Genomic DNA, 18450 nt, shown 5'->3' with positions numbered 1-18450 from the left:
TGGTAAAAGATTTTTATTTTCAAATTTCTCTATTTGTTAACAAGAAAAGAAAAGACAATTCAAAATCATGTTATGTAACAATAACATTCATGTTGCCACAATAACAAAATGACAAATATAAACACTTTAAAAAGAGAACAAGAAAGACGACAAAACAAAAAGAAATAGATAGGAAAATAAATACAAAATCCCGACTTCTAGCCTAAAACTTAAAGGGGTATTCCAGAAATAAAACTTTTTTTTAATTTTTTTTATATCAACTGGCACCAGAAAGTTAAACAGATTTGTAAATTAGTTCTATTAAAAAATCTTAATCCTTCCAATAATTATCAGCTGCTGAATCTGAGTTGTTGTTTTCTGTCTGGCATCGGTGCTCTCTGCTGACATTTCTGCTTGTCTTGGGAACTGCACAGAGTAGGAGAGGTTTGCTATGGGGATTTGCTTCTACCCTGGACAGTCCCCGAGACAGGTGTCATCAGAGAGCACTTACCGTATATACTCGAGTATAGGCCGAGTTTTTCAGCACGATTTTTCGTGCTGAAAACACCCCCCTCGGCTTATACTCGAGTGAACTCCCCCACCCGCAGTGGTCTTCAACCTGCGGACCTCCAGAGGTTTCAAAACTACAACTCCCAGCAAGCCCGGGCAGCCATCGGCTGTCCGGGCTTGCTGGGAGTTGTAGTTTTGAAACCTCCGGAGGTCCGCAGGTTGAAGACCACTGCGGCCTTCAACATCATCCAGCCCCCTCTCACCCCCTTTAGTTCTGAGTACTCACCTCCGCTCGGCGCTGGTCCGGTCCTGCAGGACTGTCCGGTGAGGAGGTGGTCCGGTGGGATAGTGTTCCGGGCTGCTATCTTCACCGGGGAGGCCTCTTCTAAGCGCTTCGGGCCCGGCCTCAGAATAGTCACGTTGCCGTGACAACGACGCAGAGGTGCGTTCATTGCCAACGTAATTCTGCGTCATTGTCAAGGCAACGCCTCTATTCCGGGCCGGAAGCGCGGAGAAGAGGCGCCCCCGGTGAAGATAGCAGCCCGGACCACCTCCTCACCGGACCACCTCCTCACCGGACAGCCCTGCAGGACCGGACCAGCGCCGAGCGGAGGTGAGTACTCAGAACTAAAGGGGGTGAGAGGGGGCTGGATGATGTTGAAGGCCGCAGTGGTCTTCAACCTGCGGACCTACGGAGGTTTCAAAACTACAACTCCCAGCAAGCCCGGACAGCCGATGGCTGCCCGGGCTTGCTGGGAGTTGTAGTTTTGAAACCTCTGGAGGTCCGCAGGTTGAAGACCACTGAGGGCGAATGATGAGAAGAGGATGATGAAGGGGGGGTGTGGGGATGATGAAGGGGGGTGGGGATGATGAAGGGGGGGTGTGGGATGATAAGGGGATGATGAAGGGGGGATGTGTGGGATGATAAGGGGATGATGAAGGGGGGGGGGTGTGGGATGATAAGGGGATGATGAAGGGGGGATGTGTGGGATGATAAGGGGATGATGAAGGGGGGATGTGTGGGATGATAAGAGGATGATGAAGGGGGGATGTGTGGGATGATGACAAGGGGATGATGATGAGGATGTTAATGACGGGTCTGGATGATGACAGGGGGGGATGAGGTATTTCCCACCCTAGGCTTATACTCGAGTCAATAACTTTTCCTGGGATTTTGGGTTGAAATTAGGGGTCTCGGCTTATACTCGGGTCGGCTTATACTCGAGTATATACGGTAAATAGTGCCGTGTCTAAATAGTAAATGCCGATCATCTACCTGAACGGCGATGTCCGGCATAAGTCACAGGTCCTGGCTGCTGATAGCAGCCGGGACCATGCAGGTATGATGCAAGCTCAGCTCCTGAGCTAGATTCATAACCTTGCCGCAGCGCCATTTAAAACAGCGTTCTGCTGCAAGGGGTTAATATATAAATGTGTTATCTGCATCATTTAGTGCTCTAAAATATCTTCTCTCCTGTGTGAATTCTTAGGGTCTGTTCACACTACAGAGTGTGAACGGAATCTCCGCTCGCAGAATTCCGCGAGCTGAGATTCAGCCTGGCAGCCGACAGCGGTGGTAGGACCGCGTGGCACTGCGCCGTCACCATTGATGGCTATGCAGTACTCACGGACTTCCGCACAAAGAATGAACATGTTCTTTCTTTGCGCTGAACAAATTCCGCAGTGTGAATGGGTCTTGCGGAGACCCATTCACACTAATGTTAAATTCACACCGTGGAATTCCGCGGGAATTCCGTAGTGTGAACATACCCTAAGATGTCTTTTAAGTGTTGATTTCTCATTAAAACATTTCCTATATTCTGAACATGAAAATGGCTCCTCTCCTGTGTGAGTATTTAGATGTTTAACTAGTCTTGATTGCTTTATTCTGAACATGAAAATGTTTTCTTTGATGTTTAGCGAGATTTGATTTCTCTGTGAAACATTTCCCACATTCTGAGCATAAAAATGGTTTTTCCCCTGTGTGAGTTCTTTTATGGTTAACAAGTCTTGATTTAAAATTAAAAGATTTTCCACATTCTGAACATGAAAATGGATTCTCACCTGTGTGAGTTCTTTGATGTTTAACAAGACTTGATTTCTTAACAAAACATTTTCCACATTCTGAGCATGAAAATGTTTTTTCCCCTGTGTGAGTTCTTTTATGTTTAACAAGTCTTGATTTAAAATAAAAAGATTTTCCACATTCTGAACATGAAAATGGATTCTTTCCTGTGTGAGTTCTTTGATGTATAACAAGACTTGCTTTCTCAGTAAAACATTTCTCACATTCTGAGCATGAAAATGGCTTCTCCCCTGTGTGAGTTCTTTGATGTTTAACAAGATTTGATTTCTCAGTAAAACATTTACCACATTCTGAGCATGAAAATGGCTTCTCCCCTGTGTGAGTTCTTTTATGATTAACAAGATTTGATTTCTCAGTAAAACATTTACCACATTCTGAGCATGAAAATGGCTTTTCCCCTGTGTGAGTTCTTTTATGTTGAACAAGATGTGATTTCTCAGCAAAACATTTTCCACATTCCAAACATGGAAATGGCTTTTCCCCTGTGTGAGTTCTTTTATGTTGAACAAGTTGCGATTGCTGAGTAAAACATTTCCCACATTCTGAACATGAGAATGGCTTTTCCCCTGTGTGAATTCTTTGATGTTTAACAAGATCTGATTTCTTAGTAGAACATTTCCCACATTCTGAGCATGAATATGGTTTCCTTCCTGTATGAGCTCGTTGATGTCCAACACCCCTTCTGTGACCTTTCTGTGATGAATGAGAAGACAGGACCTGTATATAAGGATGAGATGACAGATCTTGGCTGTGAAGGGCTGAGGGTGTATCTGGGATAATGGAATGTTCTTCATATGTATCTTGTGTGATATCATCATCTGCTTTATAATCTGAAGATATAAGATTCTCCTCTGATCTCCTGGTACAAGAATCTGCAGAGAATAACACAGATTTTAATAACTTTAAAGGAGTATTCACATCTTAAAGACCCTATGTAATGTTGTAGTGCATGTAAAAAAACACACTTGTGCAAATAGTTATAATTACTTTCCTTGAAGCCTTTGAAGGAAACCTCTCCTGGTCTGGACAGTTCCTGACATGGACAGAGGTGTCAGCAGAGAGCACTGTGGTCAGACTGAAAAAACTACACATCTTTCTGTGGAGCATACAGAAGCTAATAAGTACTATTAACCCCTTAAGGACCCGTGGTTTTTCAGTTTTTGCACTTTCGTTTTTTCCTACTTACCTTAAAAAAATCCAAACTCTTTCAATTTTGCACCTAAAAATCCATAGGAGACTATAACACTGCACACACTTATCTCTTATACTGATCATTGTTATCCCATAGGAGACTATAACACTGCACACACTGATCTCTTACACTGATCATTGTTATCCCATAGGGGACTATAACACTGCACACACTGATCTCTTATACTGATCATTGTTATCCCATAGGAGACTATAACACTGCACAAACTGATCTTTTACACTAATCCTTGTTATCCCATAAGAGGCTATAATACTGCACACACTGATCTCTTACATTGATCATTGATATCCCATAGGGGACTATAACACTGCACACAGTGATCATTGTTATCCCATAGGAGACTATAACACTGCACATACTGTTCTCTTCCATTGATCATTGTTATCCCATAGGAGACTATAACACTACACACACTGATCTATTATACTGATCATTGTTATCCCATAGGGGACTATAACACTACACACACTGATCTCTTATACTGATCATTGTTATCCCATAGGAGACTATAACACTGCACACACTGATCTCTTACACTGATCATTGTTATCCCATAGGAAACTATAACACTGCACACACTGATCTCTTATACTGATCATTGTTATCTCATAAGACACTATAACACTGCACACACTGATCTCTTATACTGATCATTGTTATCCCATAGGGGGCTATAACACTACACACACTGATCTCTTCCACTGATCATTGTTATCCCATAGGAGACTAAAACACTGCACACACTGATCTCTTACACTGATCATTGTTATCCCATAGGACACTATAACACTGCACACACTGATCTCTTACACTGATCATTGTTATCCCATAGGACACTATAACACTGCACACACTGATCTCTTACACTGATCATTGTTATCCCATAGGACACTATAACATTGCACACACTGATCTCTTACAATGATCATTGTTATCCCATATGGGACTAAAACACTGCACACACTGATCTCTTACACTGATCATTGTTATTCCATAGGGGAGTATAACACTGCACACACTGATCTCTTATACTGATCATTGTTATCCCATAAGAGACTATAACACTGCACACACTGATCATTGTTATCCCATAGGAGACTATAACTCTGCACACACTGATCTCTTACACTGATCATTGTTATCCCATAGGAGACTATAACTCTGCACACACTGATCTCTTACACTGATCATTGTTATCTCATAGGAGACTATAACACTGCACACACTGATCTCTTACATTGATCATTGTTATCCCATAGGGGACTATAACACTGCACACTGATCTCTCATACTGATCATTGTTATCCCATAGGGGTCTATAACAATGCACACACTGATCTCTTACATTGATCATTGTTATCCCATAGGAGACTATAACACTGCACACACTGATCTCTTACATTGATCTTTGTTATCTCATAGGAGACTATAACACTGCACACACTAATTTTTTATGTTGATCATTGTTATCCCATAGGAGACTATAACACTGCACACACTGATCATTGTTATCCCATAGGAGACTATAACTCTGCACACACTGATCTCTTACACTGATCATTGTTATCCCATAGGAGACTATAACACTGCACACACTGATCTTTTACACTGATCATTGGTATCTCATAGGAGACTATAACACTGCACACACTGATCTCTTACATTGATCATTGTTATCCCATAGGAGACTATAACACTGCACACACTGATCTCTTACATTGATCTTTGTTATCGCATAGGAGACTATAACACTGCACACACTAATTTTTTATGTTGATCATTGTTATCCCATAGGAGACTATAACACTGCACACACTGATCTTTTACACTGATCATTGTTATCCCATAGGAGATTATAACACTGCACACACTGATCTTTTACATTGATCATTGGTATCCCATAGGGGACTATAACACTGCACACACTGATCTTTTATACTGATCATTGTTATCCCATAGGAGACTATAACACTGCACACGCTGATCTCTTACACTGATCATTGTTATCCCATAGGAGACTATAACACTGGATGTACTGATCTTTTACATTGATCATTGTTATCCCATAGGAGACTATAACACTGCCCACACTGATTTATTTACACTGATCACTGTTATCCCATAGGGGGCTATAACACTGCACACACTGATCTTTTACATTGATCATTGGTTTCCCATAGGGGACTATAACACTGCACACACTGATCTCTTACACTGATCATTGTTATCCCATAGGGGGCTACAACACTGCACACAATGATCTTTGTTATCCCATAGGAGGCTATAACACTGCACACACTGATCTTCTTTTACACTGATCAATGGTTTCTCACAGGAAACCATTGATCAATGATTCTGCCGCTTGACTGCTCATGCCTGGATCTCAGGCACTGAGCAGTCATTAGGTGATCGGACACCAGGAGGCAGGTAAGCGGACCCTCCTCGTGTCCTACAGATGTTTGGGATGCCACGATTTCACTGCGGCGATCCCGAACAGGCCCCTGAGCTAACCGGCCTTAGTTTAATTTTACTATAGTCATGGCAATCCACTTTGAACGCCGTGTTTAAGGGTTAATAGCGCAACACCGAGATCAGCGCCGCGCGCTATTAGCCACGGGTCCCAGCCGTTGTTAGTGGCCGTGGCCTCGCGTTATAGAACGGGAGCGGACTCATGACGTACCGGTACGTCATGGGTCCTTAAGAGGTTAAATTACTTTAATAGAAGTAATTTACAAATCTGTTTAACTTTCTGGCACCAGTTGATTTAAAAAAATTGTTTTCCACCGGAGTTCCCCTTTAATTACCAAGACCCATTTTCAAATACAACCTGTGTCTCTCTATGTTGTATTACCTTTGTGGCGCTTTTACTGACTGAAGCGATTCTGATATTGTTTTTACGTGATGTATTATAGTTTATAGTGGAAAATGAAAGGGGTACTCCATGTCTGATCGCGGGGGTCCCACCGCATGCAGCACCCACCCCGCAATATAGCTGTCACGCCCCCTCCCATAGACTTGCATTGAGGGGGTGGGGCATGATGTCCCACGGGGGCGGAGTTGTGACGTCACGATCTTCTGTTCCCGTGGTCGGGAGCCAGAACCTCCAGCGCTGCCTGAAGCAGATACAGGTGGGTGCTGCTTGCTATATTGCAGGGGTCCCCAGAGGCGGGACCCCCTCGATCAGACATCTTATCCCCTATCCTTTTAGTAGGGGATAAGATGTCTAGGGGTGGAGTACCCCTTTAAATCAACTGGTGCCAGAAAGTTAAACAGATTTGTAAATTACTTCTATTAAAAAATCTTAATCCTTCTGTACTTATGAGTTGCTGTTATGATTCACAGAAAGTTCTTTTGTTTTGGAATTTCCTTTCTGTCTGACCACAGTGCTCTCTGCTGGCACCTCTGTCCATAGCAGGATAGGTTTTCTATGGCGATTTGCTCCTACTCTGGACAGTTCCTAAAATGGACAGAGGTGTCAGCAGAGAGCACTGTGGTCTGGCAGAAAGGAAATTAAAAAGAAAAGAACTCCCTGCAGATCATAACAGCAGCTGATAAGTACTGGAAGGATTAAGATTTTTTAATAGAAGTAATTTACAAATCTGTTTAACTTTCTGGCACCAGTTCATTTAAAAAAAGATGTTTTCCAGTGGTGTACCCCTTTAATAGTAAACTAGTTCTCTAGGATTGTGGGGATAAAAGATGAAATTATTAAACTTAAAAAAACAAAAAATAGTCATTATGATGTATTGTGGTTAGATATTAACATAACTATAATGGGACATTAATATAATAGGATAAAAAAAAAAAGATATGACAGAGAAAAAGAAAAAATAAATAAATTAAACATGAAAAAACTTTAAAAAACTTTAAAAAAAATAAATAAATAAAAACTGGTAAAATAAGAAAAAAGTTTTTTTTTTAAATGAAACATTAAATAAAATTAACAAAAAATATAACATTTTAAGAATTATAATTAATAAAAATACAGTAAAAAAAAAATTGGTAAAAAAAAGGAAAGAATGTGTGTAGTGGGAATGATGTAGAGAGGAATAGAAAATAGCAGAGCTAGTAGTGCGTCTTACCATCTTGCCGCACACACTTAGGGCTCATTCACACGAGCTGATTTATATACATGGTTCTTGCTTCGTGTTAGAAAGGGGGATGGGCTCTTCAATGGGGCTTGCGGCGAGTTTTCCGGATCGGAAATTCCACAGCCGAAAATCTCCTGTGGATAGCCCGCCCCCTTTATAACAAGTAGCGGGAAACCTGCAAATAAATCCTCTCGTGTGAACGAGCCCTTAGTGTGATCCCCATTAGTAACAGACGCACATACTCGCCATTTCCCTACGTTTTCCTCTTCTTACAATTGCTCTGAGTTATTGTGTTTTCCAGAGCTCAAATTCACCACGTTTTATGCTGAAACTTTACTAAATTTGTAGATTTCATTTGAAAATATATATTTTCTGAGAAACGCCCCTTTTCCCTGATGGCCCCGTCCCCTTTGTAGGGTTTTCTGAGTAAAGTGGAGAGTTAGTGGGTTTTTTGGATTTTTTGTTGGAAATTCTGGCGTAACACACATGCAACAAAATCTACTCGGAAAAGCCTTAATGGGGTACTCCGCCCCTAGCATCTTATCCCCCATCCAAAGGATAGGGGATAAGATGTCAGAGCACCGCGGTCCCGCTGCTGGGGAGGCTCGCTCTGCACATAATGACGGGCAATACAAGGGCCGGAGCATCGTTACGTCACGGCTCCGCCCCTCCTGATGTAACAGCCCACCCCCCTCAATACAAGTCTATGGGAGGGGGCGTGGCGGTCGTCACGCCCCCTACCATAGACTTGCATTAAGGGGACGGGCCGTGATGTCACGAGGGGCGGAGCCATGACATGACGCTGCTCCGTCCCCTCTGTCACCCGTCATTACGTGCAGAGCGAACTCGCTCTGTGCAGCAATGATAGCGCAGTCCTGCAGCGGCGATCTCCGGGGTCCCCAGCAGCGGGACCACGGCAATCTAACATCTTATCCCCTATCCTTTGGATAGGGGATAAGATGTCTACGGGCGGAGTACCCCTTTAAAGGAGATGTCCAGTACGGATTATTCCTATTCCATCCTGCCCGGGCTGCAAAAAAAGAGAAAACAAACTTTCACTTACCTTCCTACGTCCCCCCCGGAGCTCCGCAACAGCTGATTGGTCGGCCGGGCTGTCTACATCCCACTTCCTTCAGCCAGGGACATCACACAGCGCTTCAGCTTATCATTGACCGAAGCGGGACATCGCTGCGGCAGGTGATAGGCTGAAGCGCAGTGTGACATCCCGGGCTAGATGAAGTGGGATGTAGACAGCCCGGCCGACCAATCAGCTGTTGCGGAGCTCCAGGGGGGGGGACGTAGGAAGGTAAGTGAAAGTTTGTTTTCTCTTTTTTTTTTTTTTACAGCCTGGGCTGGATGGAATAGGAATAGTCCGCACCGAACAGCTCCATTAAAGGGTTTATCCAGGAATGGAAGAAAAAAACAAAAAAATTCTCAGATCATCACAGGACATTCACCTGGCATCTTTTATTCTACTGTGACCTTTGTATTTCCTGTACGTGGCTCTAATACAATGGTCCCTCAACATATGATGGTAATTCGTTCCAAACGACCCATCGTTTGTCGAATCCATCGTATGTTGAGGGATTCGTGCAATGTAAAGTATAGAAAGTTATACTCACCTGTCCCCGCCGCTCCGGACCGCGTCCTCACCGCTCCCGATGCTGTCCCGCTGCTCCGGCGTCTTCTTCGGGATCCTCCGGCTTCTTCCGCATCTTCTCCAGTGTCCGGGCCTCGCTTTCTGGTGACGTTATTACGTTGCTGCGTCGGCACGGCGTGCGTAGCGACATAATAACGATGCAGGAAAGCGAGGCCCGGACCCCGGAGAAGATGTGGAAAACGCCAGAGGATCGCAAAGTAGACCCAGAGCAGCGGGGATAGGTAAGTGAACCTGTCCGGGATGCTTAAACTGCTATCCGACAGCAGCTTAAGCATTTTGCGCTGTCAGATAGAAGTTAATGCGATGGCCCCGACATATAAAAGCATCGTATGTCGATTTGATCATATGTCGGGGCCATCGCATGTCGGGGGGTTACTGTACACATTTTTGCCCACGGTGACCCCCAGTCATATAAGGTCGGTCCCGGTGGCTAATGGTAGCCGGGACCCAGGCCAATACCGGACATCACAGATCGCGGTGATGTCCGGTATTAACCCTTAAGATGCTGCGATCAGCCGTCACGCCCCCTCCCATAGATTTGCATTAAGGGGGTGGGGCGTGACGTCATGATCTCCCGGTGCCGGGAGCAGCAGAGTACCCCTTTAAGTAAGTGAGGCCCAATGTATGCGATCATCTCCAGCCAATGCTAGCACACTGCTGGAGTAAAGGAGAAGATGTAAACCCTCCACCAACCTCTCCATACACTCAACAGTATTATAAAAAACATTTTTGTTTTTTATTTGTTTCCATTCATCTGTAATGGGTTGTTTTATTCGATAACAAGTGATGAAGCGGAGTGTTAGTGCAGCATGTGGTATAGTGTATAGCTTAGTGCAGCATGTGGTACGGTGTATAGCTTAGTGCAGCATGTGGTACGGTGTATAGCTTAGTGAACCTGTGCTGTATATTGTACCGTCATGCTTTGTGTGATTGAAATTTACTGTATGACTTGTAATGACGACTGAATGAGTAGGTGGCTACAAGGGCCCTGTGACCACCAGACTCCTGGTAATCTTTAAATGTTTTATGAATATTTTCATGTATGTTTATATGTATTTGTTTTCCCGTTTACAGTAATACATCTTTTTATCCCCACAATCCTAGAAAACCAGTCTAATTTTCCACTATTTTTTCCAATTTCGTGCAAAAGGGTCACGCACTAGACTAAGATTCTCGGATAAATAATCAGAGTACATCAGCTTGCTATATATATATATTTTATATTGTACTTTATATTAGTAAGTGCTACATTTTTGTTGAAACATTCAGTATTTTTTGTGACAATTTTTTTTCAAATATTGTGAAAAATGTGAAAATTTCTGGCATTTTTTTTTTTTTTACGGCGTTCACTGCTTGGTAAAAATGATGATCTTTATTCTGTGAGTCGGCGCGAGCACGGCAATACCCAATTTATATAGCTTATTATGTTTTTTTCCCATAATAAAATCCTTTTTTCCCCCTTTTTGGTGTTGCCATGTACCTTTTTTTTTCTCGTATTACTACAATCGCTAAAACACCCAATTTGTTTAGTTTTCAATATGTTTTTACTGCTTCGAAAAAATTGCAAACAATTTTTTTTTCTTTTTTTTAAATATACAGCTGTGTTATTTTTTTTTTTTGCGTGATCGGTAGTTTTTATCTTTACCATTATGGCACAAATGGAACATTTTTATCGCTTATTATTCCATTTTTGCTGGGATGGGATTAAAATCAATAAAATTCTGGCGTTTGATTATTTTTTGTTTTTTTGTTTACACTGTTACATTATATTTCAATAGTTCAGACAATTCCTTACATAGGGACTCCAAATTTTTCTGATTTGGAAAATGGTATTGGAGGGGGTGGGGTGGGGGGTGATAGAGTTTAATTATTGTATTTATTTTTAACCTCTAAAAGACTCAGGGCGTACAGGTACACTCTGGGCGCCTGGGTCTTAGCGCATCCTTTGTAATACCCTGGGGATATCCTGTGTGGACTGGAGACATGACAAAATGCCACGCCCCCTCGTAATGTCATGCCATGCCCCCTCCATTCATGTCTATGGGAGGGGTGTGGTGTCACGAGGGGGTGTGACGTAACATCTCGTCTCCAGTCCCGGAAACAAAGAGCTTTTCGCAATTGGAGACGCAGCCCAGCATAGAATGCGGGTGCTGCACGGAGATCACGGGATCAGACATCTTATCCCCTTATCCTTTCCCCTAGTCATTGGCCAGGTAACACCTTTAAGTCTACTTTGGGTAAGACCTTAATATGACTGAGGCCCTAGCAACACAGACAAGGGAACTGTCTCAGGAATAGGGTGAGGGGGTTATAAGGGTCTTCCATCAATTGCTTCAATGGAAGGAGGTGAGGACCCGAAGCTACAAACACATCATCAAAATACCCATGGGCACTGGAGACCACAAGGATCTGCGTGACCACAGAGGAATTAGCCCATGAGAGGATAATCTTATTCATAGGTTTGTCCTTGTGAATCTCTGTGGATGAAGAAAGCCCACCCAAAATCTGTCCCTGGCATGGAACAGGACCAAGTGTTTCCCGGCCAGGATTGGCATGATCAGAGCTAAGGGCCCGATTTGCCACAATAAAGACACAGCCCCTACCTCCTACTCTAATCCCTCTCCTCAGCAGAAAGGGGGGTGGACCTGATCTGCATTGGTCTGACCCTTAAAGAGGATCTGGAACCAGGAGGCATTGGGGGGGGAGGGGGGTTGAAAACCGAGGTAACAATCTGACAGAAGACAGAATGGTGGTAGAATCTGTGACTCTTATCTATATTAAGTGGTTACTACTCACCAAGGCGGTTACTTGTAGGAATATCCTCCTTATACTGCTTATCACCGCTCACATCTGTCTCTTCTTCTACCTCTATGTCTCTAGCATTAATATAGTTCAGATCTTCCCCTGTAGAAATGTCCTCCTTATACTGCTCATCACCACTCACATCTGTCTCTTGTTCTTCCTTTATGTCTGTAGCATTAATATAGATCAGATCTTCCCCTGTATGAATGTCCTCCTTATACTGCTCATCACCGCTCACATCTGTCTCTTGTTCTTCCTTTATGTCTGTAGCATTAATATAGATCAGATCTTCCCCTGTATGAATGTCCTCCTTATACTGCTCATCACCGCTCACATCTGTCTCTTGTTCTTCCTTTATGTCTGTAGCCTTAATATAGATCAGATCTTCCCCTGTATGAATGTCCTCCTTATACTGCTCATCACTGCTCACATCTGTCTCGTCTTCTTCCTTAATGACTGTAGCATTAATACAGATCAGATCTTCCCCTATAGGAATGTCCTCCTTATACTGCTCATCACCGCTCACAACTGTCTCGTCTTCTTCCTTAATGACTGTAGCATTAATATAGATCAGATCTTTCCCTGTAGGAATGTTCTCCTTATACTGCTCATCACAGCTCACATCTGTCTCTGGAGCATTAATATTGTTCGGATCTTCACCCTAAATCATAAGATGTAGAAAAAATATATTAAAAGTCATCAGACAGTAGGAGAAGTCACGTGGGATGTAATAGATGAGCAGGAGATGAGGAGTCATGGAGGGTGAGGGGACTGACCACAAGAGCTTCACAGCCCTTCTACAGATCATAGGGAATATCTCCATCTACCTGATCATCCTGTGGAAATAGAGGACGGGGACACCTCTCTGGTGCTGTTCTCTTACTGGATCTGACTGTAGGGAACACATACAGAGACTGAATTCATTCTTTACATACAAATAATGAGAGGACGTGTGTATATAGTCATGTCTATTACCTGGTGATGTGAGGGGCTGCTGATCCTCCATCATGACCTGATCCTTGTACTGATCCTTGTGTCCTTCTACATACTCCCACTCCTCCATGGAGAAATAGACCGCCACGTCCTGACACCTTATAGGAACCTGACACACAATGATACAGTCATCACCCCGACCCCTCCAGTGGTGTTACTGTATAATGTCCCAGCAGTGTCACCTCTCCAGTCATCACCAGACCCCTCCATTACTGTATAATGTCCCAGCAGTGTCACCTCTCCAGTCATCACCAGACCCCTCCATTACTGTATAATGTCCCAGCAGTGTCACCTCTCCAGTCATCACCAGACCCTTCCATTACTGTATAATGTCCCAGCATTCCCAGCAGGGTCACCTCTCCAGTCATCACCAGACCCCTCCATTACTGTATAATGTCCCAGCAGTTTCACCTCTCCAGTCATCACCAGACCCCTCCATTACTGTATAATGTCCCAGCAGTGTCACCTCTCCAGTCATCACCAGACCCCTTCATTATTGTATAATGTCCCAGCAGTGTCACCTCTCCAGTCATCACCAGACCCCTCCATTACTGTATAATGTCCCAGCAGGGTCACCTCTCCAGTCATCACCAGACCCCTCCATTACTGTATAATGTCCCAGCAGTGTCACCTCTCCAGTCATCACCAGACCCCTCCATTACTGTATAATGTCCCAGCAGTGTCACCTCTCCAGTCATCACCAGACCCCTCCATTACTGTATAATGTCCCAGCAGTGTCACCTCTCCAGTCATCACCAGACCCCTCCATTACTGTATAATGTCCCAGCAGTGTCACCTCTCCAGTCATCACCAGACCCCTCCATTACTGTATAATGTCCCAGCATTCCCAGCAGTGTCACCTCTCCAGTCATCACCAGACCCCTCCATTACTGTATAATGTCCCAGCAGTGTCACCTCTCCAGTCATCACCAGACCCTTCCATTACTGTATAATGTCCCAGCATTCCCAGCAGGGTCACCTCTCCAGTCATCACCAGACCCCTCCATTACTGTATAATGTCCCAGCAGTGTCACCTCTCCAGTCATCACCAAATCCCTCCATTACTGTATAATGTCCCAGCAGTGTCACCTCTCCAGTCACCACCAGACCCCTCCATTACTGTATAATGTCCCAGCAGTGTCACCTCTCCAGTCATCACCAGACCCCTTCATTATTGTATAATGTCCCAGCAGTGTCACCTCTCCAGTCATCACCAGACCCCTCCATTACTGTATAATGTCCCAGCAGGGTCACCTCTCCAGTCATCACCAGACCCCTCCATTACTGTATAATGTCCCAGCAGGGTCACCTCTCCAGTCATCACCAGACCCCTCCATTACTGTATAATGTCCCAGCAGTGTCACCTCTCCAGTCATCACCAGACCCCTCCATTACTGTATAATGTCCCAGCAGTGTCACCTCTCCAGTCATCACCAGACCCCTCCATTACTGTATAATGTCCCAGCAGTGTCACCTCTCCAGTCATCACCAGACCCCTCCATTACTGTATAATGTCCCAGCAGTGTCACCTCTCCAGTCATCACCAGACCCCTCCATTACTGTATAATGTCCCAGCATTCCCAGCAGTGTCACCTCTCCAGTCATCACCAGACCCCTCCATTACTGTATAATGTCCCAGCAGTGTCACCTCTCCAGTCATCACCAGACCCCTCCATTACTATATAATGTCCCAGCAGTGTCACCTCTCCAGTCAGCAGCTCCATCATCTTGTTGATGAGTTCTAGGATCTTCTGTTCATCCATTTCCTCATGTATCAGGGAGTGAGGTGGGGGCCCCGGGATTGGGATCAGGGTTCTTCCCCATCCTTCACACACAGGGGCCCGACAGCGCCCACTAAAGGACTTCTTCACTACTGTGTAATCCTGTGTATGGAGAGACAGATTAATATCACTACATACATTCCCAGAATCCCTCACTTCTCCAGTCATATCCATCTATTATATAGATAAGAATGAGATCATGTGACATCACTCCCAGAATCCCTCACCTCTCCAGTCATATCCATCTGTTATTACATAGATAAGAATGAGGTCATGTGACATCACTCCCAGAATCCCTCACCTCTCCAGTCATATCCATCTGTTATTAGATAGATAAGAATGAGGTCATGTGACATCACTCCCAGAATCCCTCACCTCTCCAGTCATATCCATCTGTTATTACATAGATAAGAATGAGGTCATGTGACATCACTCCCAGAATCCCTCACCTCTCCAGTCATATCCATCTGTTATTACATAGATAAGAATGAGGTCATGTGACATCACTCCCAGAATCCCTCACCTCTCCAGTAAGACGGAAGAGTATCTGTAGGGTGAGGTTTATGATCCTGTCGGCCATCTTGTTCCTGTCTCTCTCCATGGTTGATGGGTCATCCAGGAGAATTCTCTTATATAGAAGATATCAGCAGAGGATCCTGGATTGGAGAAACCTGAAGGGAAGAAGAGGAGACGATGATAAACCGCACCAGATTCTATGGAGAAATAAAATTCATTTCCTGGAGATAATCTGGGGAAACATCTGAGGAGACATTATAGTCACAATCATGGAGGCTGTAAACCTAGTTGGGGATCCATCATAGTCTGTGGTGTAGTCATGGGGGATGGGTAGAATATGGAGACAGGAATCCACCGTCCATGTTATCCAGGAAATACCAGAAGCCACGAGTGGTGAGAAGAGGGAAATGGTGGACAAAGTGTCTGTATGCATACGTATACGCTTATTGTGAGCGGCTTTACCTCATCTCACCTTCTCTCATAGTGGACTGAGGACATCTACACCTGATATTCCTTCATTGTATGTATCCTACTGCAAACAAACCATTGTGCCTCCCCCTTAGGGGGTGTAAAGACTTCTTTATGTCGGGAGTGCCCACATTATGGATCCTTTTCATCTGGAACACGTTGTTTGTGGTAAGAAAGGGGATGGAAAAGAGGGGCCCCTAGCAGAGATGGGAGAATCCTGAGGAGAGACCATATGTTACCGCTGTGCCTCGTGTAGTCTGTGCGGCCGTAAGGAAGGAGGTAGAAGCAGCCACCGGGACCACAGTGGTGGCCATCTTAGATTGCTGTATGGAAGAAATGGCTAGTACCCCGGGAAGACATTAACAAGATGACAGGATGGGCGGGGAGGTGACCTGCAGCCCTTCACTATACAAACACGCCCCTTCCATAAACCTGCATTGAGAGGGCGTAACGGAACAAGGGGCGTGGCTATGCAAGCACAACCCTCGCTCCAATTGTTCTGAACACTGGGGCAGCAGAGTACCCCTTTAATGGGTTAATCATTAGCGGTGAGTTCTGGCTGCTTATGGCTCCTAAGCTCTAAATCCCATATGGGGCGCAGGGTGTAAATGTACCGCATGTTCTTAAAGGAGTTCTGTAGTAAAAAATAACCAACGGATAGGGGACGTTATAGATCGCAGGGGGTCTGACTGCTGGGACCCCCTGCGATCTCTTGTACTAGGCCCTGACAGTCCGCAGAAAGAGGGCGAGCCAACCCCTGCACGGAGTGGTGGCCAAAACGCCCCCTCAATGTATCCCATAGAAATACATGAAGAGGGAGCTTCGGCAGCTGCTTCCTGTGGGTTTCAGATCGCCTGCTTCCTGCAAACTGCTGTGACCCCGTACAGGAAATCGCGGGGGATCCCAGCTGTCAGGCATCTGCAATCTATAACTTATGTTATTTTACACTGCACTAGTCCTTTAAGGGTAAATATTAAACATCCCCAATAATCCTGATCTGATGGTGACCGCACACACATACCTGTATCTGTAGAGGAGCCGTGTACTTACAGGACCTGCGATGATGTCACCGTCATGTGATCAGTCACATGGAGGAGGAGGAGTCACATGATCAGGGGCTGCTGCTCTGAGAGATCTCCACACACAACACAACCGCAGTGACTGCCCCACCAGGACCTGCTCTGTATCTGCTACATGCTGGAGGTGTAGGACCTGTGATGATGTCACAATCATGTGACCAGTACCCATTTCGGGGGGGGGGGGGAGTTTAGCAGTATAGATGTGACTGTGGTTGAAGGACCTGTGGGGAGGATCATGTGACAGTAGTGGGCGGGGCTGAACAGTGCAGGATAGAAGAGATTGTAGTTGAAGGACCTGTGATAATGGTCATGTGACAGCAGAGTCCTGCATACACTGAGCAGATGAGCCTAGAGCAGCAGCCCCTGATCATGTGACTCCCCCTCCTCCTCCATGTGACTGATCACATGACGGTGACATCATCGCAGGTCCTGTAAGCACACAGCTCCTGTACAGATACAGGTATGTGTGTTCTCTCCCTGTCAGGATTCTCTTACGTCCCTCCAGCAGCACAGATGGTATATTCCTCCCCCCGCACACTGGTATGACCCATGCATTGTACTGACAATAAAACCTTACAAGGGTTAATCGCACCCCCTCCCCTATATAGAGGCCGATCCCCTCATCCTGTGATTTCTCCTTTGGGGATTATTTTTATGTATTTTTGTGTTTTTTTTACTTTAATATTATTTTATCTTTGCTCCTGGTGAGAGAAGGGTTAATATATTGTCTTGTTTCTGCTGCTGTTTGTGTTATTCCGCCATCTTTACTCATTTCCTATATCTCCGCCCAGTTGGCCCCCAGCTAGAAGCCCCGCCCTCCTGTCCTTGTGGCCCTATTCCTGTTATGTCTTTACCTCTAATATGTCAGGTTCTTCTTCTCCTTCTGGTTCTCTCCCCGCGGTGTCCACATGTCTCCCCGGCCGCCGCCATCTTGTAGAAGGAGGTTTATGGAGAACTGGGCCGACTCCTCTGTGGATCCAGGCTCTGCCGACACGCCCCCTCCCATAGACATGAATGGAGGGGGTGTGGCTGTGACATCACGAGGGAGTGTGGCTGTGACATCACGAGGGGGTGTGGCTGTGATGTCACGAGGGGGTGTGGCTGTGATATCATGAGGGGGTGTGGCTGTGACATCACGAGGGGGTGTGGCTGTGACGTGACACAATGAACCCTTATAAAGGTGACTCCGCCCCCAGATATCTTCTCCTCTCTCTGGGGGAGGGGACAGACATTGATCTATAGATAAAATATAGTAAAATGATACATTAACCC

The 18450-nt window shown here is 44.9% G+C and overlaps 3 protein-coding genes across 4 annotated transcripts in view; 2 read left to right on the top strand and 1 right to left on the bottom strand.

The window, feature by feature from the left end:
• The window catches only part of LOC130338380 (oocyte zinc finger protein XlCOF6-like), a gene marked incomplete at its 5' end in the record, with an annotated part of 68090 nt that overhangs the window by 33819 nt on the left and 15821 nt on the right, over positions 1 to 18450 (top strand). The window lies entirely within an intron of this gene.
• Positions 1 to 18450, top strand: part of LOC130338378 (gastrula zinc finger protein XlCGF66.1-like) — a 50270-nt gene that overhangs the window by 17212 nt on the left and 14608 nt on the right. The gene's annotated exons all lie outside the window — the stretch shown is intronic.
• On the bottom strand, positions 1644 to 17576 carry LOC130338373 (zinc finger protein 436-like). Its single transcript, XM_056553996.1, has 7 exons — positions 17121 to 17576; positions 15639 to 15786; positions 15038 to 15217; positions 13317 to 13443; positions 13169 to 13233; positions 12336 to 13002; positions 1644 to 3447 (listed from the first exon to the last, which is right to left on the bottom strand). Exons 2-7 carry the CDS (start codon positions 15714 to 15716, stop codon positions 2354 to 2356), a joined length of 2211 nt encoding a protein of 736 aa, XP_056409971.1. The 5' UTR covers positions 15717 to 15786; positions 17121 to 17576; the 3' UTR covers positions 1644 to 2353.

This window comes from Hyla sarda, unplaced genomic scaffold (assembly GCF_029499605.1).
Source record: "Hyla sarda isolate aHylSar1 unplaced genomic scaffold, aHylSar1.hap1 scaffold_521, whole genome shotgun sequence".
NCBI classification, from domain to species: Eukaryota; Metazoa; Chordata; class Amphibia; order Anura; family Hylidae; genus Hyla; species Hyla sarda.
Note: the sequence above shows the minus strand (reverse complement) of the source record. Positions and strands in the feature narration are given on the sequence as shown.